The sequence below is a fragment of the Clinocottus analis genome, unplaced genomic scaffold (assembly GCF_023055335.1).
Source record: "Clinocottus analis isolate CAN_PGR_092001 unplaced genomic scaffold, fCliAna1.0.p SCAF_27, whole genome shotgun sequence".
NCBI classification, from domain to species: Eukaryota; Metazoa; Chordata; class Actinopteri; order Perciformes; family Cottidae; genus Clinocottus; species Clinocottus analis.
This window is the reverse complement of record NW_027176009.1, coordinates 3512302-3533858: the sequence shown is the minus strand read 5'-3', so window position 1 is coordinate 3533858 and position 21557 is coordinate 3512302. Positions and strand designations below refer to the sequence as shown.

The 21557-nt window shown below is 41.9% G+C and overlaps 3 protein-coding genes across 6 annotated transcripts; 2 read left to right on the top strand and 1 right to left on the bottom strand.

Annotated features, from left to right (window-relative positions):
* The first annotated feature begins 200 nt into the window (after positions 1 to 200).
* On the top strand, positions 201 to 3497 carry ndufb7 (NADH:ubiquinone oxidoreductase subunit B7). 2 transcript variants are annotated; one of them, XM_068592442.1, is made up of 4 exons: positions 201 to 336; positions 428 to 560; positions 1941 to 2109; positions 3332 to 3497. In XM_068592442.1, the coding sequence occupies exons 2-4, from the start codon at positions 449 to 451 to the stop codon at positions 3417 to 3419; spliced, it is 369 nt and encodes a 122-aa protein (XP_068448543.1). In that variant the 5' UTR covers positions 201 to 336; positions 428 to 448; the 3' UTR covers positions 3420 to 3497. The 2 variants fall into 2 exon arrangements, with proteins under 2 accessions (XP_068448543.1, XP_068448542.1); XM_068592441.1 differs by lacking the exon at positions 201 to 336 and having other exon boundaries at positions 343 to 560.
* Positions 3498 to 6027: 2530 nt separating this feature from the next.
* tecrb (trans-2,3-enoyl-CoA reductase b) lies at positions 6028 to 17160 on the bottom strand. 3 transcript variants are annotated; one of them, XM_068592463.1, is made up of 12 exons: positions 17077 to 17160; positions 14062 to 14112; positions 10665 to 10716; positions 10497 to 10541; positions 10276 to 10379; positions 9241 to 9356; positions 8094 to 8199; positions 7854 to 7926; positions 7725 to 7768; positions 7565 to 7622; positions 7113 to 7201; positions 6028 to 6274 (listed from the first exon to the last, which is right to left on the bottom strand). In XM_068592463.1, the coding sequence occupies exons 1-12, from the start codon at positions 17089 to 17091 to the stop codon at positions 6101 to 6103; spliced, it is 927 nt and encodes a 308-aa protein (XP_068448564.1). In that variant the 5' UTR covers positions 17092 to 17160; the 3' UTR covers positions 6028 to 6100. The 3 variants fall into 3 exon arrangements, with proteins under 3 accessions (XP_068448564.1, XP_068448561.1, XP_068448562.1); XM_068592460.1 differs by having other exon boundaries at positions 10497 to 10716; XM_068592461.1 differs by lacking the exon at positions 17077 to 17160 and having other exon boundaries at positions 14062 to 14676.
* Positions 17161 to 18992: 1832 nt separating this feature from the next.
* On the top strand, positions 18993 to 21549 carry dnajb1b (DnaJ heat shock protein family (Hsp40) member B1b). Its single transcript, XM_068592579.1, has 3 exons — positions 18993 to 19392; positions 20318 to 20934; positions 21122 to 21549. The coding sequence occupies exons 1-3, from the start codon at positions 19173 to 19175 to the stop codon at positions 21353 to 21355; spliced, it is 1071 nt and encodes a 356-aa protein (XP_068448680.1). The 5' UTR covers positions 18993 to 19172; the 3' UTR covers positions 21356 to 21549.
* The last annotated feature ends 8 nt before the right edge of the window (positions 21550 to 21557 follow it).

Sequence of the window (21557 nt, the reverse complement as noted above, 5' to 3'; positions counted from 1 at the left end):
TGCATTATACTAGTGATGGCCATCAATGGACTTTATCGTGTTGTGCAACTACCTGTCCGTAGATACTTTTACCAAGCAAGGGGACATTAAGTGATCCAGGCAGAACAGTGGCGCGTCAGCCAAACCAAACCGGAGGGAGAGGCACCTCAGTAGCCCAGCATGAGGACGGGCTCCTTTAACAACTAGGTTTAGTAAACACCAAATTATCAGAAACAACACTAATCTCCTGCCAGCGGAACCTATGTCACTTGAACAGTCGGGAGGGGTTTCACTGTAGCACCGCCAGGCTGTTTATTTCCGGTGAAAGGCGGAAGTGGCATCAAGGGGCTTGTGGAGGTGACCGAATGGCAGGCAGCAGATTCCTTCTGTAAATATCAGACTAGTCCCGCACAGAAGCAGACTAAACATATTTATTTCTCCGTAACAGTGTCTAAACTGCGTCGCTGCCATGGGAGCTCACCTGGTCCGACGGTACATCACCGAGACCGACACCGAGCCGGACCCCGCGAGGAAATACGAGTTCGACCCTCAGTTTGGCTTTCCAGAGAGGAACGAGCGAGGTTTGTCCCCAGATACACGTCCAACATCAAACCACAATGTGTTTGTTATTACCTCTAGCGAACCCCGTTTCCTTTTCAGCCGCGTCGTGTTTCATCTGTCTCTTCAATAGACCTGCTAGCTCACCGGCTAGCTTCAGTGTCAACGGCTTGTTAGTCTGCGGCCGACCTGCTGTTTTTTCTTTTCGCAGGTTATTTTAAACTATGAGCCCACATTTGTTGTTGTATATTCACGATCGTTGTAGATTACAATAAACCATCAACTCGTTTACAACAATGGTCAGTTACCTTTTCTGTAACCTCTCGAGACTTAACAAATATTTACAATCTGCCTCCTGATATTCACAATTCTTTCTAATATTTAGTGAGAAACAACCATTTGTGTGTGTACTAATGAGTAATAAACACTAGCTATTTGTATATATAATATGACTGCCTGGTTGTTTCAACAGACAAGAGCGTCATATTGTAAGGTTTTTTCCTGTAGTATATTGAGGCATTGTGCAGAATAATGTCAAGGTTAAAGTTGAACTTCAGCTAAAATCACATTCATTATATATCTGCTGGAGACAAATTTTCATTTCGCAAATTTAATCAAGTTTAAAGTCTGATCAGTTTACAGAAAGCATGTGCACCTAATGATGGAGTAACTCTGTGTACACTTAGAGAACCTGTTGGGATTTTGTTTGGGTTTGCACATTTTGTACAATCAAGCAAAACGTCTCCAGAAGTTTGTGTTAGTGGATCCCACTCAATCATTTTTTTTAATTGTATAATCTAGTTTATTAAGTACAGTGCTAGCATGGAAAGGCCTTTGCCTCCCTTAGTAAAGCAGATGAAAGCCTGTCATCGCCTGATCTATGAATAGAAGAGTTGTAACATGTGTGAATGTATTTTATTATGATTTATACACAGAACCTCTACCACGTACATGATTTGCATAACAGACTTGAGGATTTGTCCAGTCCCTAGGACTCATCCAACCAACCATTTACTTTTTACATTGACTTTTTCAGTCCAGATACCTGTGCTTTTGGTATCGGCTGTTACAGAGTATGATCAGAAACCACTTTTGTATGTTTACGATGAAGAAAAGTTGTCATACATAATTTCTTCCCAGGATTGTCACCACAGACACCGAGGTAGTAATACTGCAAATATAGAAATTAGTAAAGCCATTGCCTCAACGGTGTTACCTCCTTCTGCGATAGTGACTTAACAGACATTTGATTAAATGAAAATCTTAAATATTGAATTGATAGGCTCCATTGTCACCATTCCCAATCCGGCTATTTGAGTCAGTATAGGCCAGATATCGTATCGGTCCCGCATGAGGTCCTTGTACGTGGAAAAAATGACCATCATTTTGTATTGCTTTTTCAGAGATGGTAGCGAGCCAGGAGCAGATGAACTTGGCCCAGTTGTCTATGGAGCAGAGGGACTACTGTGCCCAGCACCTCCTGAAACTCATGAAGTGCAAGAGGGACAACTGGCCCAACTTCCTGGCTTGCAAGCATGAGAGACACGACTGGGACTACTGCGAACACCAGGAGTGAGTATTTACATTGGAAAGGTCTTATGTAGACCTTTTATATATTCCCACCATGGCCCACTGGTGTGCCTCAGCGCGCCATTTACTTGAATCAAATTAAAAAACACAAGCTAGTTTCTTTTATATCTACATGTGCTTAATAAATAAAAAACTGTTTATTTGAAATGCCTCATTGAAATTAATATACGTTTGATATTGCAAAATGTTGGTTGCTATTTGTTCGACCGCTCCTTGTAATAAGACGTCTGGGTAAGTAACGAGTGAAAGCGATGAGCACTTTGCTCAAAGTTGAACACTTTTCAACCTTGTGTGGCCAGAAACCAAAGGCTCAGCGCCGAATAGACGCTCAGCGCCTCATCACGTTTGCAGCATAGTGTAAATATACGGCTCTTCAATCATAAATAAATCCAAAAAGTAAACATAGAGGTTGTGGCAGTTGGCTGGTCAATGGCGAGGTATTGCAGTTATTGCAACACTCCTTTTATAGGAAGTATGACCCGAAATACGTAACATTTGGAGTCATGCTTTATATCAGGCTTTACAGCTGACTGTGGCATTAAGCATCTTCACAGCTCGGTTTATTTTTTCTCATTTATTTGGGACGGTGGTACTTAAAATGTAGAATCGATGTCCAAGATTGTGATGCTTTCAGCAGACCCACTTCATTGGTTTAAATGTATGTAAGGTCATTTGTTATGTACAGAAGGAAAACTGTAAGCCTCCTGCAGTTGCCAAATCATACCTGGTTTACCATTAAAACCACTGATATTAGAAAACCTGCAGGACTATCTGACATGTAAGCAGATCCAATCCGTGCACTGTAATTGGTTCAGGTGTATTTGTCACTATAACTATGGAAAATAAAGCTACAATTAAATCGAGTGACCAAAAGAAAAGCTCATGCTAGTTACACTGGCTGGTTTACGCTCAGTTGTGTCAGTAGTTCACTGTTTCAATTGTATCACACAACCTTAGTTGGCAGATGGAGTGGTGGTGGGCATTTCAAAAGGACCCATCTATGCAGGGTTAGGATATTTTAAGTGCATAAACTGAGATGTTCTTTTTGAAAATAAGGAAACCTTACTGTATCTAATCTCACAATGTAATCATTGTTAATTTGTAATGTCACATGCATATATTCAAGAGCCTCAATTTTAGATTTGACAAGTTAACTTTAATCCTGTGATAATATATATATCCACTTGTCTTTTTCTGCCTTCAGCTATGTGATGCGTATGAAGGAGTACGAGAGAGAGAGGAGACTCCAGCTGAGGAAAAAGAGAATTGAGAATAAGGCTGAAGCTGCATGATCAGTGTATCCTCTGATACTACTTCTCTGTATATATGTGCTGCTGTTCACAATAAACAATATTGTTTAAGCTCTACAACCCTCAGTGTTATTATATCCACACAAACACTCTGGATAACTTCACCAAAACATTTGTGTTATTTTCATCATTTGGAATATTTGGCCAAAGTTTTTTTTTCTTTCTTAGATGGTTGCCAAACTCTTTCAGGTGCCACCTGTCTGACTAACTGACCCATATTCTTCACATGTGTAGTTACAAACAAATTGTAAAGATCACTGGTGTCTCCTTTTAAAGACAGCATGAACATTTTGATCAGTGATCAAAATACAGATGAAGAGCTCATTTCAACCTTTTGAGGCTGAATTATTTGATGTCATGACTAACTTCACACATTACATCCTCATACAAAGCTCCAATATCTCGGCTGGAGACGTGGCCGTAAAGTTTTTACAGCACAGACATAATCTGTACTGGACAACAGACCAAGGCAATAACAGGTTGGTTGACTCTTTGATAAATTACTTCAGACACTAACAAAAAAAGCTTTTGAGTTTTCCAACTAAACAAAAGGGGACAAATGCTGCTTCCTTCTAACATCCACCAAGACACACACTTCACTAAAGTATCCAAAGCTCAAACTCAGAACAGACCAAAAACCCTTGCAGGATACTCCTAAAAGGCACAATGTTCAATACCAAAGGCTATACTTAAAACACGATTTAATAAACTACAGTTAACACACACAACCGTGTGCAGATCAGTGGTGGAAGTTGTGCTGTTGGAAGTCCAAAGCCCAGAGGTGATGCTGCAGGGTGGATGTCAGCTGTAGGACGGAGATAACAAGCACACGCACCAGCTTTTAAAGCCTGGAAGGCTCAGGTGAGTGGAATCAAGGCCACGACTCCCTCGTTCGCCAGCCACTGCTTATGTTGGCCAGGAGCGTCTCTGAGACAGTGGGAGGGGCCAAAAAGAAATAGTTTGACATGTCAAGATAAGTCATTGTATAGTATACTATGACTTCAAAAGACATAAAATGCATTAAAAAGTGCTATATTTTCAAAAACATTTGAAACATAACCCTAACGGCTAATGTAATTAAGTAAATGGTCTGAACAGTAAAGTTTAATCATATACAATGAATGACGGAGCTGCTCAGACACTCAGAACCCATGGTGATGTCGTTGGGACTTGCACAGGATTCATGACTGTAAGGTGTGAAATAAAACTGATTCCTCAAACAAAATACCTGAAGGACTTGGTGTCAGCGGACCTTCAATAATGTCACTTCAAATCTAAGAATGGATCGTTTGAAGTCTCAAATATATGGTGTGTCATGGTGGGAAGGTATTTGCCTTGCTTAGTAAAGCCGATCACATGGCAGTTTGTCACGAAAAACATTTAATTAAATCTGAACAGTTACCCTGGGCAGGACATGCATAACAGACAGAGTATTTGTCCACTTGTTAGGACTCAAGCAACCATAAAGCTGGTTCCTTGATGACCATAATCATTAGTATTCCTCATTCTGAGATGGCATCCGGCCAGCAGATGAGCTGGAGCCGAGCGACTACCTCAAAGTCATGAAGCGCCTGAGGGACAACTGGCCGGACATACTGGTCTGCAAGCACAACTGGGACTACTGGGAACACCAGGAGTAAGTATTTTCAAGAGTAAAAAGTTGGGTTCAGTAGGACCTTTTTTTGGGGCCCTTGGTAGGACAGCTCATCCTACAACCGGCTGACTGAACACCATCACAGTCGGAGAGCTCCTTCTACTGTGGGTTCAATAATATTCTGAGATTGTGTAAACCAAGTAGCTAGATTTTACTTTTTGAAAACTGAGACTCCGCAAAAACTTAAATGAAAGATGTTTAAGCTCTCCAGCTCTCAACGTCAAACAAACCGCAATCCTGTAAATAACTTCAACAAAATAACTGATCCTCACCATTTTGAATGTTTTACCAAAAGATTCATTTTCTGCTCATTTTTACATGTGTAGTAGAAACTAATATGCTTATTTCAATTTCAGCCCTTGATTTTCTAATGTTCTTGCGTTAAGCTCAAATATTTCTGGGCTACAGTGGTGGCGCAAGTCTGAAAATACAAACACACAGATAATCTGTAATAAATAACAAAGCAAGTTTGGTTTACCTTTTTTTAATAAATTACTTCAGACATCAACAAAATGACATGCTGTCATGATTTCAAATTTAGCCGAATGGGTATAAAAACTAAACCATTGAAATTTTTACTGAATATCACCAGATCCGGATTCAGCCTCAAAACAAAAGCATTCGATGGCAGAATGTTTTGAAATCATAACATTTATGTACAGTTTGTCATTCGGTAGTTTGAAGGGAACTAACTGCTCTAGCAGCTCAAACACACTTAAGTCAATTAACCTGGGCTTGTGGGAGATAAAAAAAAAAGAATGCAAAAGAATTTGCACTCAATATTATCAATATTACAGGAGTCGCAGACAGGAGAGGAAAGAACATTTGGTTGCGGAGGGAAAAGAGAAAATGGTTAGCTTCAGCCAGCCAGACTCTGAGTCGAGTTTGGAGAGTGGAGAACAAGAGAGCGCCCTCTCATTTAGGAGTGGGGGGGGCGGGGGGGGGGGGGGGGTGTAGTTGATGCCTAGAGGCGGGGAGCGCTGAATGTGTGATGGAGCAGTCGAGTCCTCTAAAGGATGAAGGGCAGGATGGGTGAGCGGAGAGGAGGGTAGTCGCGGAACTCCTTCAGGTAGCTGCGGTGTTTCCCCTTCGCCCACACCGTCATCTGGATGAAACCCACCAAGGTGAAGAAGGCCACCGGCAGGCACTGGGTCATCAGTGTGAAGCCGAACCAGGCGCCCAGCTGGAGGAGGAAGAGTTATACAGATTCAGACCACAAGAGGGCAGCAGCTGGGAATTCAACTCACAAAAAGTGCAGCGCAATGATACAACACACTTTTAAGAGATCTATGAAATTTACTTTAATTCTTCCCAAATTTCGTGTTGAAGCTTCTTTTTTCTTCTTCTGCATTCTGTGTATCACGGTTTAAAGCGCATTGTTGTAATAAAAATGGGTGTCTTATATCATGAATAAAATGTCACCAATATTCAGAATTAAATGAATAACATTGAATTTGGTGTAATGCAACGTTGCTATTCATATATAATTTTGTATTTTCTTTATATATATATATATATATATATATATATATATATATATATATATATATATATATATAGTTATAAAACAAAAATATTTCATCCTTTAGAAAAATATGTACGTATGCAACGGTATGTCATGAAAATGTCATTAAAATAAGTCAAGGTATACTATGTGAGGACGAATGTAATTAAAAGTCAAACTATAGTTTGTCCTAAAAAAAGTTTCACAAAATTCATAATATAGTATTTCATAAGAAATGTCATAAAAGTGTTTATAGTATGTCCTAAATATCCTATTATAGTATGTCTTAAAAAATTATAAAAGGTCACATAGTAGTTATGGTGTGTCCTCATGAATAGTTTTGAATGAACACAAATAAAGTTGTAGTTTAGTACGTCGTGAACTACAATGTTTATGACAACGCCTTCTTTCCAAAGTGTCATCAGAATAATTTATTATATGTATTATACATTTGTGCAAAAAAATAATTAGCACATGAATTCTTGAGTTGAAGCCGAGGCATCATAAAACCTGTCACCTCATAGGTGTAGTTGGGACAGGACACCAGCAGGAAGATCCAGGTGAAGGGGTTCTTGGTCGGATAGGGAATCTTTCTGGTCTTAGACCCTGGAGGAAGGAAGCAAGAAAAAGGGCATGTCAAGGAAATGTATTTTATCTTAAACTATCTTCTCGTTTCTATGTTTTCCTTTTGGCCTTGTTTCCAAACTAAACAATTATAATCTGACCTTAAATGCAAAGAAAACCAATGACCTTAATTATCTTCAGGGTCTTCCCTTGAAACTAAGTCTGACTGCAGCTTTAGTCACACACATTATTTACTGTTTTAGGGCTGAAACATTGCTTTCTTAAATTGAAACGCATTGAAATTCAGATTGCATTCAGATTGGAATCTCTCTTGGTGGTTTATATAGTAACGCATTTCCGTGTGTGTGTGTGTGTGTGTGTGTGTGTGTGTGTGTGTGTGTGTACCTGGTGGACGGAGGTTTCGAAGAGCAATGTGGATGGAGAAGTTGCCAATCTGACAAAACTAAGGAAGAAAACACAAGTGATTTGATTTAACAGAGTATAAAATAAACATATTGTACACTTTTATATACAGACATAAGTGTGAAGGTAGAAATATTCTTACCAGGAATATGATGAGGGCGAGTCTGATTTGTTGCTCGCCGTAGACTGCAACGAGAAACAAGTGACACAAGGTTGATGAAAAAGAGATCCAATGACACACTAAATGAGAGTATGGTGCATGCATACTCACTGGGTGGTGTGTACAGCGGGTGGTTGATGTAATAGGCCATCCATGCTGCAAAGCCCCAGTAGTAGGTACAGTTCTGGAACGGGGAATCAGACGGGAACATCGTCACTTTGAGACACACTTTCTTTTTAAATCACAAACGGAAGTCAATCGTTCATCTTTCACTTCATGAAACACCGACATGACACCTCTGTTAATGTCAGGAAGAATAGGTCAGCGCATGAGCGGTGGAGTGCAGCTCACCTTGAAGATGTTACGTAACGGCATTGTGCCGTGAGAGAAGCGATGGACGAACAGCGTCTCCAGCAGCCTCTTCACGAAGTGGAAAGAGTGACACATACAGGCGAGACTGGAGAGAGCAAAAACACTGGTCAGCTTTTATATGGGACGTAGCTACAAAGCGCCACAGTTCATCATCTCGCCCAAAAGCTCTGTCGAGAGATGACTTCAGGGGAATTTCCACATTGATATAGAACGAGTTTGGAGGAATAGTTAGGCTGAGAGTGAGACGAGTAGAACTTCACTACTCTTGTGTCTGTGCGGTAAACATGAAGCTGGAACAAGCAGCCGATTAGTTTCTCTCATCTTTAGAATGAAAACGTTTGTTTTATGCTACTTTTTAGTTCTACTCCGCTACATTTATTGGAAATTAAAATTACTCATTACTTTGTAGCTTCAAACTTTTATTTATTTTTGAAAATCTACTTTTTAAATCAAGTAATTTTAATTATTTTTCTAAATTATTAAAAAAATCTAAGCAACTTGCCTCATCTTTTGTTGTTACAGGCTAAATACACACCTGTATTCCCTTCCTTTCCCCAGTCCCCATTTTGTACCATTAGTACCATTAGCAGCGTCCATAGAGGGCGCATATCGGGCTTCAATCCATTCAATATGCAACTGCTAAGTTTCTAAAGGGCTGCGAATAGGAATCACACAAGTTAACCCCAGCAAAGGCTTTTTGTGCGAATGAATGCCTTCCTTTAATAAAACTGGTCTGGATGTATAGTAGCAAGAGCCATGCTAATGTCTGTTGATTGGTGTGTTTAATCAAAAGGAGTTTGTCAGTGAGAGAGAACAGCAGAATGAGCATTGACCAGAGTTGCTTAATAAAGAACTGAGCAGGGACAACTTCTAAACCAGGAGCTCTGTTGTTTCCCATGTGGCCACAAGCTTAAGCCTCATTTTCTAGCTACAGACACAAGAGTGGTATCGATCTTCTATCATTTCACTCTGGGCAAGAAAGCCAATGAGTACATGTCACACAGTGTCTCACTATTCCTTAAAGTCGAGACATGTTCGACTTCAAGAGGGCACTCTCCAAAGGCTGGCCGTCTCCAGAAGGCTTTAACTAATATAAAATGTGTAAAGGCGTGTGGGAGACACTCACTGTACGACCCAGTGTTTACTGGTGGTAAAGTCATATTTGGGTGCGTAGATGAAGGGAACTCTGAAGTAGAACATCAGATAGAGGACCAGTGGACCCATATACTCCGTCAGAAAGACCTGAAAAATTGAAGTAGGACAGGGTGAATAAATTAAAGCCTTGACAGTTCCACCAGACCACATTGTCATATTACTGATACATTGGTTTGTTGTTGTGATGTACACTGCCTGGCCCAAAAAAAAAGTCGCCACCTGGATGTAACTACCGCTGCCTACTGAACAAGCCTGTGGGGGCAGTGCTATGATCTGGGGTTGCTGCAGTTGCTCAGGTCCAAGTTCAGCAACGACCAGGTTCTTCCATCAATGGATTTTATCTTCCCTGTTGGCACGGGCATTTTCCAAATGCGTACCGTAATTAAAGCTCAAGGCGGTCCAACCAAATATTAGTGTGTGTGACCTTTTTTTGGGGGGGCAACTTTTTTTTTTGGCCAGGCAGTATATTTATACACACACACATATATATATATATACACATCACGAATACATTATAAAGTAGCGATAACTTTTAATTATTAAAAAAATTAAACAACTAAAATTATAAAATAGCTATACCTTTGTGATTCTGTTTAGGCCAGCAGAGAAGGCTTAGCGGGGGAGGCTTAACCGAGATATGTGTGTGTGTGTGTGTGTATATATATATATATATATATATATATATATATATATATATATATATATATATATATATATATATATATATATAGATAGATAGATAGATAGATAGATAGATATATTAAAAAAATCTTTCCTGCCTTTGTTCCGTCTCTCACACACACACACACACACACACACACACACACACACACACACACACACACACACACACGCACACACACACACACACACTTTTTTACTCAGCGGCAGGAGAAACCTCAATATAGCTGCTCTTGATCCCACTTGTAATCTGGTGCGTGTGGGCTCGTCAGGGCCGTTGGACTGACAGCACGTTGTGCTCCCGTCTCTGTCCGGCTCGACTCACCGTGACCCAGCTGATCTGGGCTCCAAGGTCTCTGAAGTAGAAGGTTGCCGTGGTTCCCACAGGGAGATACTGCAGAACATCCTCATCCTTTAAAGACTTCCCCTCTGAAACACACATGTGTTTACGTAATGAGATGTACAGTACATTACATACATGTTGCTGGTAGAGTACTACATTCACTTCATGTATACTGATAGGCCGTCACACTTTGGCTGACTTACTGGGGTCGAGGCGAATGGACTGTCTGGCTGGGTACCACTGAGGATCTGAAAAGGTTATATGCATAACAGACATCTTAAGACAGGACATAAGGACATTCAGTGAGTATTTGAATGTGCAGCTTGAAGATTTGCTTGATGTTAATTCAGATGCAGAGAGATGGCACTCACGGCTCTTGTGGAACATGGACTTGATCTCTCCGATAGTGGCATTTGGCTCAACCTACAATAAATGACACCACAATAAATGAGCGGAGGGACACACACACGGACAAGCACACACACTGACAGATAAACCCTGTTTTCCATTCATGATGGTGATTAGTGGTAAATTTAGCTCGCATACCCCATGGACGAGGTTTATTAACAGCTGGTACGAGGGTTTTAAGGAGCGTAGGCACACACACAGGCACACACACACACACACACACACACACACACACCCTTGTGCCAGGCTGCCAGCAATGGTCCCAAACAACGAGCCCAAATATAAAACACAGCGACAGCCAAACAGAAATATGAAGCGCAAACAGAGGTTGTGACGGGTGGAGGATGAAGCAGTGAAAGCTTCTGGTCGGAGGTGGAGTCAGGAGACTTCAAGCCATCACTGCCTTTAAAATATCTGATGAATCGGCTTCATCTGTTTGAGTTGAAGTAGTTTACACACTACATAGCTCCATCAGACACTGCTCGTAAAGACTAAAAACTGTTTAAAGAGGAGGATCTCGACCTCTTATTAATTTATTTAAAATGTTGTACATGTGAACTTGAATACTGAGTGCTGAGCCTTCATTATTTTGTAAGTTACTGCCGTATACACATTTTAAGTCACAAGTTATTAAACTGAAATTGATGGAAACCGAAAAGTCCTTTTTGGTAGAAAAAAAACAAACTCTGCAATTCCATCTGCACATCACAAAGTTATAACATCTGAGCCATCCACATCAAGTTTCTCTCTGACATTTATGAAGTTGGTGACAGGCTTCGACAAACACTTGAGCAGTAAGCCTATATTTCCCTGTTGGCCTGGAATGTGAGAGCTGAGATGATTTTGTGAAACGTACACTTGTGTGCCGTCACATCGTCCAAGCAAAGGTGTGACATAGGAGGAGAGTGACAAACGCGAGAAAGTAAGAAAGCATTCTTCTTCGTGTGCGCCGTGTGAAAGCCGAGATAGCGCTGAACTAAATAATACAGACCTTTGACCTTCAGCAAGCTCGTGTCACAAACATGCAATTGCAAATTACGATCAAGTGCTTAAACCTTTGAACTGCATATAGGAACTTGAGCCGCGAGGATCCACAGAGTACATTTCTTAAGTTTCATGTTTGGTGGCGAGCTCTGAGTTTGTCACAAACTTAAGCCAAGAGATGCATCTGATTAACCGAGGCCAGCACTGTTCAGTATAAACGGTGTGGTAGAGCTACATTATTTTAGTACTTTCTGTGAGGAGAAGTTGCTCAGACACCATGTGACCCATCTGAGGCAGACTGAAGAGGTCAACTGCTGCTGCTGTAATAGACTTGGCTTCTATTCACAGGCCATTTTCAGCAGGATGACATCACTGAGAACAACCCTCTCAGTGACCCCTGCTGCTCCCTCTTTCCACGGCTTTATTCCGTACGGAGATCACGAGTAGGTCCTATAAACTCTGACATGATGCAGGGTCTTCATATCCAACCCAGTCCGTTAGTTCAGCTCAGTCAGCTTACTTAATAAACCAGCCCGTCAAAGAGGCCTCCGTCCAGATCCATATCTGTTAAACATGTGAAACTTCCTCTCCGAAAAGGTGTTAAGATTCTGCATGCTATCACCATGGAAACTCTGCTAAGCCGACAACAGGGTATAATCCAACAAGGATGGCACGTTATGCTGTGATCTTGAGGAGCAGCCTTTGAAAAGATGAGTCTGTCGGGGCTAACGGACTAACACCGCGTAAACTTGGCTAATGCACACACCGACAATGCACTAAAGCCTCCTAATGCAACAGCACAGACTTACAGGCCTGTCAGTAACTAATGAAAGAAATCTAACACAACAACAAAGTATAGGTCAAGTACAAATAAACATACCTGATGAAAAAATAAGTTTAAACATCCCCTCAAAATGCAACAGGGATACTCATGAATCCCAACTGACAGCACAACTAAAGTTCATTAGTCAATATCACGCTGTTTTTTTCTAACTGAAATAACCGAGATGAGAATACTCGTAATGTTAAGAATCCTGCAAACCATTAAGGAAAAAGTCAAAAAAGGAAAAGTCTCAAATGTTATTTCCAAAACAGAGAATTCAATATTATTTACGTAACAAAGAAAGATTTTCTTAAATAATCCTATGAGGGACTTCTACAAAATATATATAGGCTATATGTTGCATACAAGCAGTGTATACATTAAATAAAAATGTAATGACAAAAACCTTTGATTGGTTTGTCTGACTAGACTTGGTCTTGGCATCCAACCTTGCTGGTCAAAATGTTGCCATCTGAACAGTTTTACAGTTGACAATATATTGTGTGCTGCTTTTGTCCGTCACCTGCAACCAAATGAGGTTGATTCTTCGCAACAAATACCAAATCTGCTGATGGTAAAAGCCTCTTGACCCAAAGAATACCAACATGTATTGTCAAAATCTACAAAACAGCCTTCGTTTCCCTTTTGAAAGAAAATCCCTTCAGATGTCGACCATCTCAACCTTTTCCCAATTGAGAGCTGTTACCTCGTGGTGCTGCTGGCTTCTGGTTAATGTCCAATTCATACCTCTGCGGAAAACCTTGCACAGCTTCCGCAGAGCGGAAAAGACGGTTTGCCAAACTCGCAGAGAGCTGAGCCGTGAGCCACCTGAAAAATGTAACTGCACCGCAGAAGAATGATTGAACTTCAGAGATGGGAGCTCCTCCTCATCACACTCAAACGTATTCAGAACTCTTGAATCACGCCAATCCAATGAATCAAAGAACTATGTATGTATGTATGATACATGGTACCTATTCTACTCCTTCTACGCCTCGTTCAACCATCTAAAACAGATCAGCGAGCTTGACGAGTGTCATCCAACAGGGCTATGAAAAAAGTAACGGGCCCCAAAATCAAAATGGGGGAGGCCTAATATAAAGCAGGGCTGTAAAGTGATGTACCAGGAACGTTATGGACGACTTTTCATCTTCAAACACGCCGGCAGTTTTGAGGCCAGAGGTTGTGGTGGTGTTGTAATACCTGACGCAAGGTGAACTTTAGTATTATAATGTTGATGATGTTGTCTGTGTGTGCGCAGATAAGAGAACCCAGCAGCGTTGTGTTGCCAGGCTCCTTGTGTGTGCGTCTCACTTACACACCCGCTGACTGACAGCAAGTAATACAGCAGCTCGACATGTTCTAGAAAACGCCTGACTCTAATACACTCAGGTTTTTTACTGCAAAATAGGACCGGTCACACTGCACCTGTTGCACAAGGACAATTGCATGTACTCGTGATGCAGATGTTTGGAGAAAAAAAAGTCAATTTAAACTTTAACTAAGATGGAAACGGATCAAAATACATGAAAAGAAAAGAAATGTGTTCTCACCTTGTCCAGGAAGCAGAGCTTGTCCTTGGTCTTGGCATCCAGTATCTCCACCTCAAAGAAAACAACAGCCTTTTTAGCTTTTTTAGCAGATTTGCGTTTGACCGGGGCTTGAGCCAGCACCGGGGCAACCGCCTCGTTTGACGGCTTTTTGGTGTTGGTGGCCTCTAGTGCTAGGGCATCCATGTCCACAGTCCTCCTCCTGCACTTGGTTTATCCTTGTTTTTTTCCCCCACCTCACTCTTCCTCTTGGTTCTCTTGTCACTCTTCACCTCTCAGCTGTCTATCCAAGATCCACACCAAAGTATAGAGAGGAGAGGGGCTGCACTCAGCTGTGGAAATAAATCTGTCTCTCCCCTTCTCCTCCACCCCTCCCTCCTGTCTCATTCTCTCGTTCTCCCTCCCTCTTTGCCCCTCTCTCATTCCTTCACTTCTGGTGCGTTGCTTTATATAACTGCTAACCGACCCCTGGAGCGTGGACATATCCCACATGTGTGTGCACAGTTGCATGCATAGGAATGCCCAGCATCCCCTTGGCACATTGTCTGCAGTAGACCATCTGTGTCATATCTCATGAAGGAAACTTCTAGAGCGGAGAGCTATATTTCAGTGCTGCAAATGAAACATAACCCCTCCCTAAAAAAGGACACCTGATGGCCCCTCGCACCTCTCAACCCCTGGCTAAGTGGTAAGATGGAGGGGAGGTATTGTGAAAACAGAAACCCCCCTTTCAGAGTGTGTCCCCCTGTCTTCCTCTCCACAGCTAAATATAAATGTCTACTGCTAAGTCTGCATGGCGAACCCTCTCCCTACAGACCCCACCCGTCCACGCCTATGTGGTGATGTCATCTGCTCACTTTTTAAAGACACTTTGCAGTACTGTCCATCTGTCCAGCGCCAATGTACCACCAACCTTTGACCCCTAAATGAACCGGTTCAGAGGCTCATGCATAGAAAAGAAACCCCACGTTTTACAGTGTGGACCTTGAAACCAAACTAAGCTGGCAGATTTCTCAGTCACTCACATTGGGAGTCACCTTTTCCTGGCACCAAAGGGCGATAATACTCCAGATTTAGAGGGCTTAGTCGGGGCATTCCCCTTGGTGAAGCCCACCCACACCTTTCCACTCTCTAATGATGATAGTCGAAAAGCAGTTTCCAGAATGAGTAAAAAACATATAGACACAAGTGGCAACATGGAAGTTTAGGATAGTTTGGGATTTTTTAGATTCACGACTCTGAGAATAAAAGTAAGAAGGAGCTCTGCGGGGATTTGGTTTTGGGGCTTCAGATGCCTACACAGTCAGCATATTACTTTTAATCAGTGCTCTTTAAATGAATGAATTGAGCTGCTATTCATTTATGTTTAAATGAAGCAGGACACATGACACTGCAGTTGAGACTTTGGGGAAATAACCTCATGTATGCCCCCCCTCTGGCAGGCATATCCTTTGCCACTGTACCTCCCCCATCTCATCTATATAAAGCTTCTGTCTGGCAGTGACTTTCTGTCCTGCCAGGCCACTCTGGGGTGAGGGCAAAGCCGGGAGAAATACGCTCAAATCATGTCAGAGGACTTCTGCAGTTATTTGCTGGTTTGGCCTGTACCTCCTTTCACAAGGTAAGAGACCATTTCTGAAATAGGGAAAGATTGTCTTTTTAGGCAGATGAACAGACAATCTGGAAATGTTTCTTTGCCCCATACGTGTACACAATACCAGATACTGAAGGACAGTCAGTTTGTAAGTAAGACAGATCGCTGTGATGCGGCTCTCTGGCGCTATCTGGTGACTAATGACAATCTATTTAATGACACAAATATAAAACATTTACAGTTTGCTTTACGTCCCAGGATACTGTGGACACATAGTAACTAAAACTATTTAACACTCCACTCTTTTAGTTTGTTAAAGTAGCTTTAGATTGATATTTGGTGCCCTATGAATAAGTAAATCCACTGTGATTGAATCCACAAATGTTAACTTTTAAAATGTTAATTTGAGAAACACATTAAATTAATATATATATATATATATATATATATATATATATATATATATATATATATATATATATATATATATATATATGTGTGTGTGTGTGTGTGTGTGTGTGTGTGTTAAAATGGCATCTCTACTTCCAAGGTAGATGCATTCAAATGCAGCCATGGGGATGGCTAATTATTGAAGATGCCTGTCAGAGTTACTGACACATTGGCCAGTGTAAAAACAATTCTTACACCTGTGCAAACACTGAATGCAACATGACCCACAGCGTTGCCATTAAAATGAAATCTCTCATGAGCAGTGTTTTCCACCCCTTGCAGGTTGCAACAGCCTCGTTTGTGATCAACAGGAGGAAGGAGAACCGGAGTAGCCACTGGTTGGGTCAGTTTCTGTCAGGACGATTTAAAATCCTGTCTGGTGGCTTTTGGTGCTTGTGAAGCTTTCAGTGGCATCGGGCACCTGTCACGTGATGATGAGAGACTGAAACATACCTGTGTTAAGAGTGTGGGTGTTTCTGGGGTAAGCTAAAACATTGTTTCTGTATTTTCTTTCTGAGTAAGTTCAACAATTCTTGCATGCTCGACTGTTCACCTGCATTATTGGGTAATAATAAGATAAGAAGCGCCATGCGTCATTCCCGCCACAGATGGCGATGGTGTCGAGCATTGTCCTGAACAGAGGACTCTGTGTTCAGCCTACATCGAGAACTCGACAAATGCACAGCGCGCGTCTAAATCATCGGACACGGCAAGCTTGACCTCCATGTGCGATATTAACCATAAGAACCGGTAATGCTCGTGCACGAGAGGCCGCAAATCCCCGGGCAGAGCAACGCGCGCATGACAGGCGGCGTCGCGACAGTGTGCGCCCCTCGCTGCTCATGTTTAAAGCTCAAACGTGTGAGTTCCTCCTGACAGAAACCACTGAACTATTCCCAGTTGGTCTGATTAATGAAACTGGGGACCCATGAATCGCTCCATTGATGGTTTAGAGTTTCACGCACACTACTTACCTCGTAGTGCTTCATCTTGGCAGTTAGCACACTCTTCCTTAATATCGCGGATGAGTGACGGAGCGCCTCCAATCAGCGGTGAGATGTGCCACTGCTGAGGCCACCGGAGGCGGGCCCAACGTCCGTCCCACAGCCAATCAAAACTTGCGACACGCTCAGCGACGTAGCCAATGAGAGTTGAGCAGATGGAGAGGTCGCGGCTGTGCTAACCTTCTTATGGACAGGCTATGATGCTAACATAATTGGATTTAGCTGCCCTTTGAGAAGCAGCTCTGTGCGTTTGTATGCAGGCTTACTGATCCAACCAGCAACGACAGAGCGAGGAACACGTCTAATTAACTGTAGAGAAAATATATTCTCATTCTGCTGGTTTTTCCCAATTTAATTTGCACACGGAATGCTATTATCTTTTCAATTATTTTTTTAAAAAGTCTTTTTCAATGCCACAATGCATGTGTGTGTAGATTGTGTTTTCCTTGTGTAATAAATATCCTGACAAAAATACAGTTTGCCATGTGTATATTGTTACTTTTAATCTCAAACCAAAGGCAGTTCTATGGGATTATATGGGAAAACTGTCAAACTATGACACGCTTGTATTAGTCAGGCACACTCAAATTATATCACTGTGTCATAATTGTCTCAAGTCTTGGTGTCCAATACACTTGCATACATGGACATCTGTCCGTTAATACGTTGAATTGATACCCCGATCATATACAAAATCATGGGGCATATTTTGGAAGTACGGCTTTTCCAAAAGAATATTGTGTGAGCTACACATTAAAAAGCCACTGTAGCTTATGTTGGTCTGCAGAAGTTAAAACTGACAAAGATCATTTGGCAACTGGCAACGCCTCTCTCCTCCCTGAAAAGCCGGTTTTGCTTCACTTGTCAGACAGAGACTGAGATGCACTTTTTTATGTGAACACTGATAATGACAGCACATCTGTGCCAACAAATCTAAAAGTAACATCTGTGTGTAAGAGCGGATGCATGAAGTCTACGTGCATTGTACATAAAATCTGAAATGCTGCCTTCAAGTGCTACTCGTACTAGTGTGACTTTTTGTAAGTCACGCAAAATCGTGTTTCGAGAAATGAAGCAAATCAATGGGAATGTTGTCCAATAAAAAAATTGCAATACAGCTAAACGTATTGCCCATTCGGAGCTATGGACGTGGTATCTCCTAAGTCTTAATTTAGTGATAATATGTCTGATTGATTGCATACATTTGATCAGCGCAATACAATTATCCAACTGTACTGCACTGTATGCTCATATCTGTTAAAATATCTAGAAATGCACAAACAGGGGCTCCAACACTGTATATTGGCCAACAGAGCACAGTAGTGTCATACTTAGCATACTCTGCTGTTTGTAATTCCATCAGATATGACAGCGACATTGTGTTATATGCACCCTGTTGTGACCAGATAAGGTCACCAATATTGAATATTGAACTTTGAACTTGTAACTCTTTATGAAGGGCGGGGCAGTCGCAATAGTCATTTTCACTGTAAACTTTGCAAATAGTTAAACTATTGAACGGTGTATAAACAAGTTACAACTAGCTCAAACTCCACCAGCTACAACAGTATCAACAATCTATAAATGTCTTATTAAAATAATATGTCAGGGCCAAAACAAGTAGCTGCATGTTGGCTGATAATAAGTGTGTTTACTCAACTAAATTTTTGACTGAAGGACGTTTACTAGTAATGGAGTATTTTCAAACTGTACTATTAGTACTTTTACGAAAGTAAAGATCTGAAAACGTATTCCACCAATGTTCATAGTCATAGAGCCCTAAATAGGCAACCGAATTTTGGGAGACTGATAAGGCGTGGTATGTTACTGCGTGTGATAATTTCCGACAGCCCCTGAAGGCAGCGCGACGTGTCGTCCTGGTGGGCGTGTTCTGGCTTAATCGTCACAGCTGAGCTTGTTCGGGCTGTTTATGGAAAACTCTAGAAGTTTCCACGCGGGTTATAAAGAAAATACTCGAGTCGCATCCGTCAGAGTAGATCCAGAGGACCGAGGACGTGCTGCCGGAGTTCATAAACAGCTTTCACTGTTACTGAACAAGCTACTAGATGGTCAAAATGGGGAAAGACTACTACGACATTTTGGGAATCAAGAAAGGAGCGTCCGAGGACGACATAAAGAAAGCGTATCGTAAACAGGCGCTTCGCTTTCATCCCGACAAAAACAAGTCCCCGGGTGCCGAGGACAAATTCAAAGAAATCGCCGAGGCTTACGACGTTTTGAGCGACGAGAAGAAAAAGGACATTTATGATCGTTTTGGAGAAGAAGGTAAGAATTGTGTGCATGATTAATTCGACAACGCAGTTAATTGCACGTAACGGATGTCAACATGGTGACAACGTCTATCGCATGGGACCACCCGTTTGTCCTCGTTTAATGTTGCACCGTCCCTCAGTGAAGCCCTGTTTCTGAGCCACGGAAGATAGGCGTTGCTCTGCCCGCAGGAGATTCCCACAATTCATGTTTCCACAAGAACTGACGAAGTGAAGATATGTAAACGTGAGTTCAGGAGCGGAGCCTGAAGGTTGCTGTACGACGTTTGAAGGGGGCGGGGCCTAGCGCGCACACAGTGCGCCTGTATGGATGCTTGACTGGTGTTGTCAGTGTTGATTCTGGTGCATGGAAACTAGAGAGGTGGGGCAGTGTGACAGAAATACTTTTATCTTTATTGTTCTTACCTGTTTAGTAACCATGGTAACTTTAGGAATGGCGTAGGCTGGTAGATAAATGTAAGAAACCCTGATTTGTCAAAGTGCACGAGCTGCATTTGAGTATTGATCTTGAGAATTAATATTTTAACAATAGTGATGATAAGGTCACTATTCGGTTCTGGGTCCGTTGGTGTTTGTGTAGGTTTATTGTCTGTGTGTTTTGCACCCACTTGTTCTTATATTGGGCAACAATCAGTATTCACCCACACAAATAGCTGTAAATATCCAGTTTTGTCTGGAAGGATAAGTGGTTGACTCTCCGGCTAATGGGGAAAAGATCTAACTGAGGAATTTACAGTAAACTCTGCTGTTGGTGTTGACAGTCTTTCAGTTTGTTGCATGTTTGCAGATAAAAACAGAGGAATAAATATCAATATGTAAGGAACAATTTCTGAAAAAAAAAACCTCCCTTGTACCCTGTATGTCAGTGAGATGCTGTAGTTTATAACTTTATAACTCGATTTTTTGTTTTTCTTACTCAGGTTTGAAAGGCGGAGGAGGCCCCACAGGTGGTGGTGGTGGCGGTCCAGGTAACTTCAGTTACAGCTTCCAGGGCGACCCTCATGTCATTTTCTCAGAGTTCTTCGGTGGTCGTAATCCCTTCGAACAGTTCTTTGGTGGCCGCAATGGCGGCATGGATGAGGATATGGACACCAACGACCCCTTTGCTCACTTCGGGATGGGGGCATCAGGAATGGGGGGAGGAGGCATGGGGGGGTTCCCTCGCTCCTTCAGCTCTGGTATGGGAGGAATGGGCCCTCACAGTAGTGTTGTGAAGAAGCATCAAGACCCCCCTGTGGTTCACAATCTCCAAATTACCTTGGAGGAAGTTCTGTCGGGTTGCGTAAAGAAAATGAAGATCTCTCGCAGAAGGATGAACCCCGATGGGCGAACGTTAAAGATGGAGGATAAGATCCTGGAGGTGCAGATAAAGAAAGGCTGGAAAGAGGGCACAAAGATCACGTTTCCCAAAGAGGGGGACGAGACCCCCACAAACATTCCAGCGGACGTGGTCTTTGTGTTGAAGGACAAGACGCATCAGAAATTCAAACGCGACGGCTCAAACATCATTTACACTGCAACCATTTCACTCAGAGATGTAAGTTAACATTCCATATAACTAAGAACGATTTACTCAACTATCCTCTTAAAACACTTTGTAAAAGTGCTTGAAGACAAACCAAAAAATTGTAATCAGTAGAAAATTATGAGAATAAAATTTGTATCCGTGATCTCAATTCATACTTTTTTTTCTCCCTCTCTTATTTTCCCTTCTGTCCCATCAGGCCTTGTGTGGCTGTACAATCAACGCACCCACACTGGACGGCAGAACGGTAAACGTGACCACAACGGATGTCGTGCAGCCGGGGATGAAGAGGCGCATCAATGGCGAGGGACTGCCTTATCCAAAACGCCCTGATCGTCGAGGCGACCTATTAGTGGAGTATGAGGTCAAGTTCCCAGAACGGCTCAGCCAGAGTGCCCGAGACACCATCGCTCAGGTCCTTCCTCGATCTTAAACAAGACGAACGGACATCCAGGACGGAAAAATGGACACTAAGCTGCCAACAAATGTCATCGTATTGACTTTCTTGGGGAGTTATAAATCACATGAGACCATAAAGGACAGACTTGTGAGACAGATAAAATGTAAATATGACCAATGTTGTTTGCTGTTTGATACTGAATACAAATAAATTTTGATGGAAATAAGTACACATT

Bases quoted from the DNA above. Each gene is read 5' to 3' on its own strand.
- dnajb1b (XM_068592579.1), top strand. From the start codon at position 19,173: ATGGTCAAAATGGGGAAAGACTACTACGACATTTTGGGAATCAAGAAA. The intron at 19,393-20,317 runs GTAAGAATTGTG...TTTCTTACTCAG, and splicing joins TGATCGTTTTGGAGAAGAAG to GTTTGAAAGGCGGAGGAGGC. The intron at 20,935-21,121 runs GTAAGTTAACAT...CTGTCCCATCAG, and splicing joins CAACCATTTCACTCAGAGAT to GCCTTGTGTGGCTGTACAAT.
- tecrb (XM_068592460.1), bottom strand. The intron at 10,717-14,061 runs GTGAGAACACAT...CATTTATTGTAG, and splicing joins AGCTCTGCTTCCTGGACAAG to GTTGAGCCAAATGCCACTAT. The intron at 7,769-7,853 runs GTGAGTATGCAT...TTCTCGTTGCAG, and splicing joins CCCGCTGTACACACCACCCA to TCTACGGCGAGCAACAAATC.
- ndufb7 (XM_068592442.1), top strand. From the start codon at position 449: ATGGGAGCTCACCTGGTCCGACGGTACATCACCGAGACCGACACCGAG. The intron at 561-1,940 runs GTTTGTCCCCAG...TTGCTTTTTCAG, and splicing joins TCCAGAGAGGAACGAGCGAG to AGATGGTAGCGAGCCAGGAG. The intron at 2,110-3,331 runs GTGAGTATTTAC...TTCTGCCTTCAG, and splicing joins GACTACTGCGAACACCAGGA to CTATGTGATGCGTATGAAGG.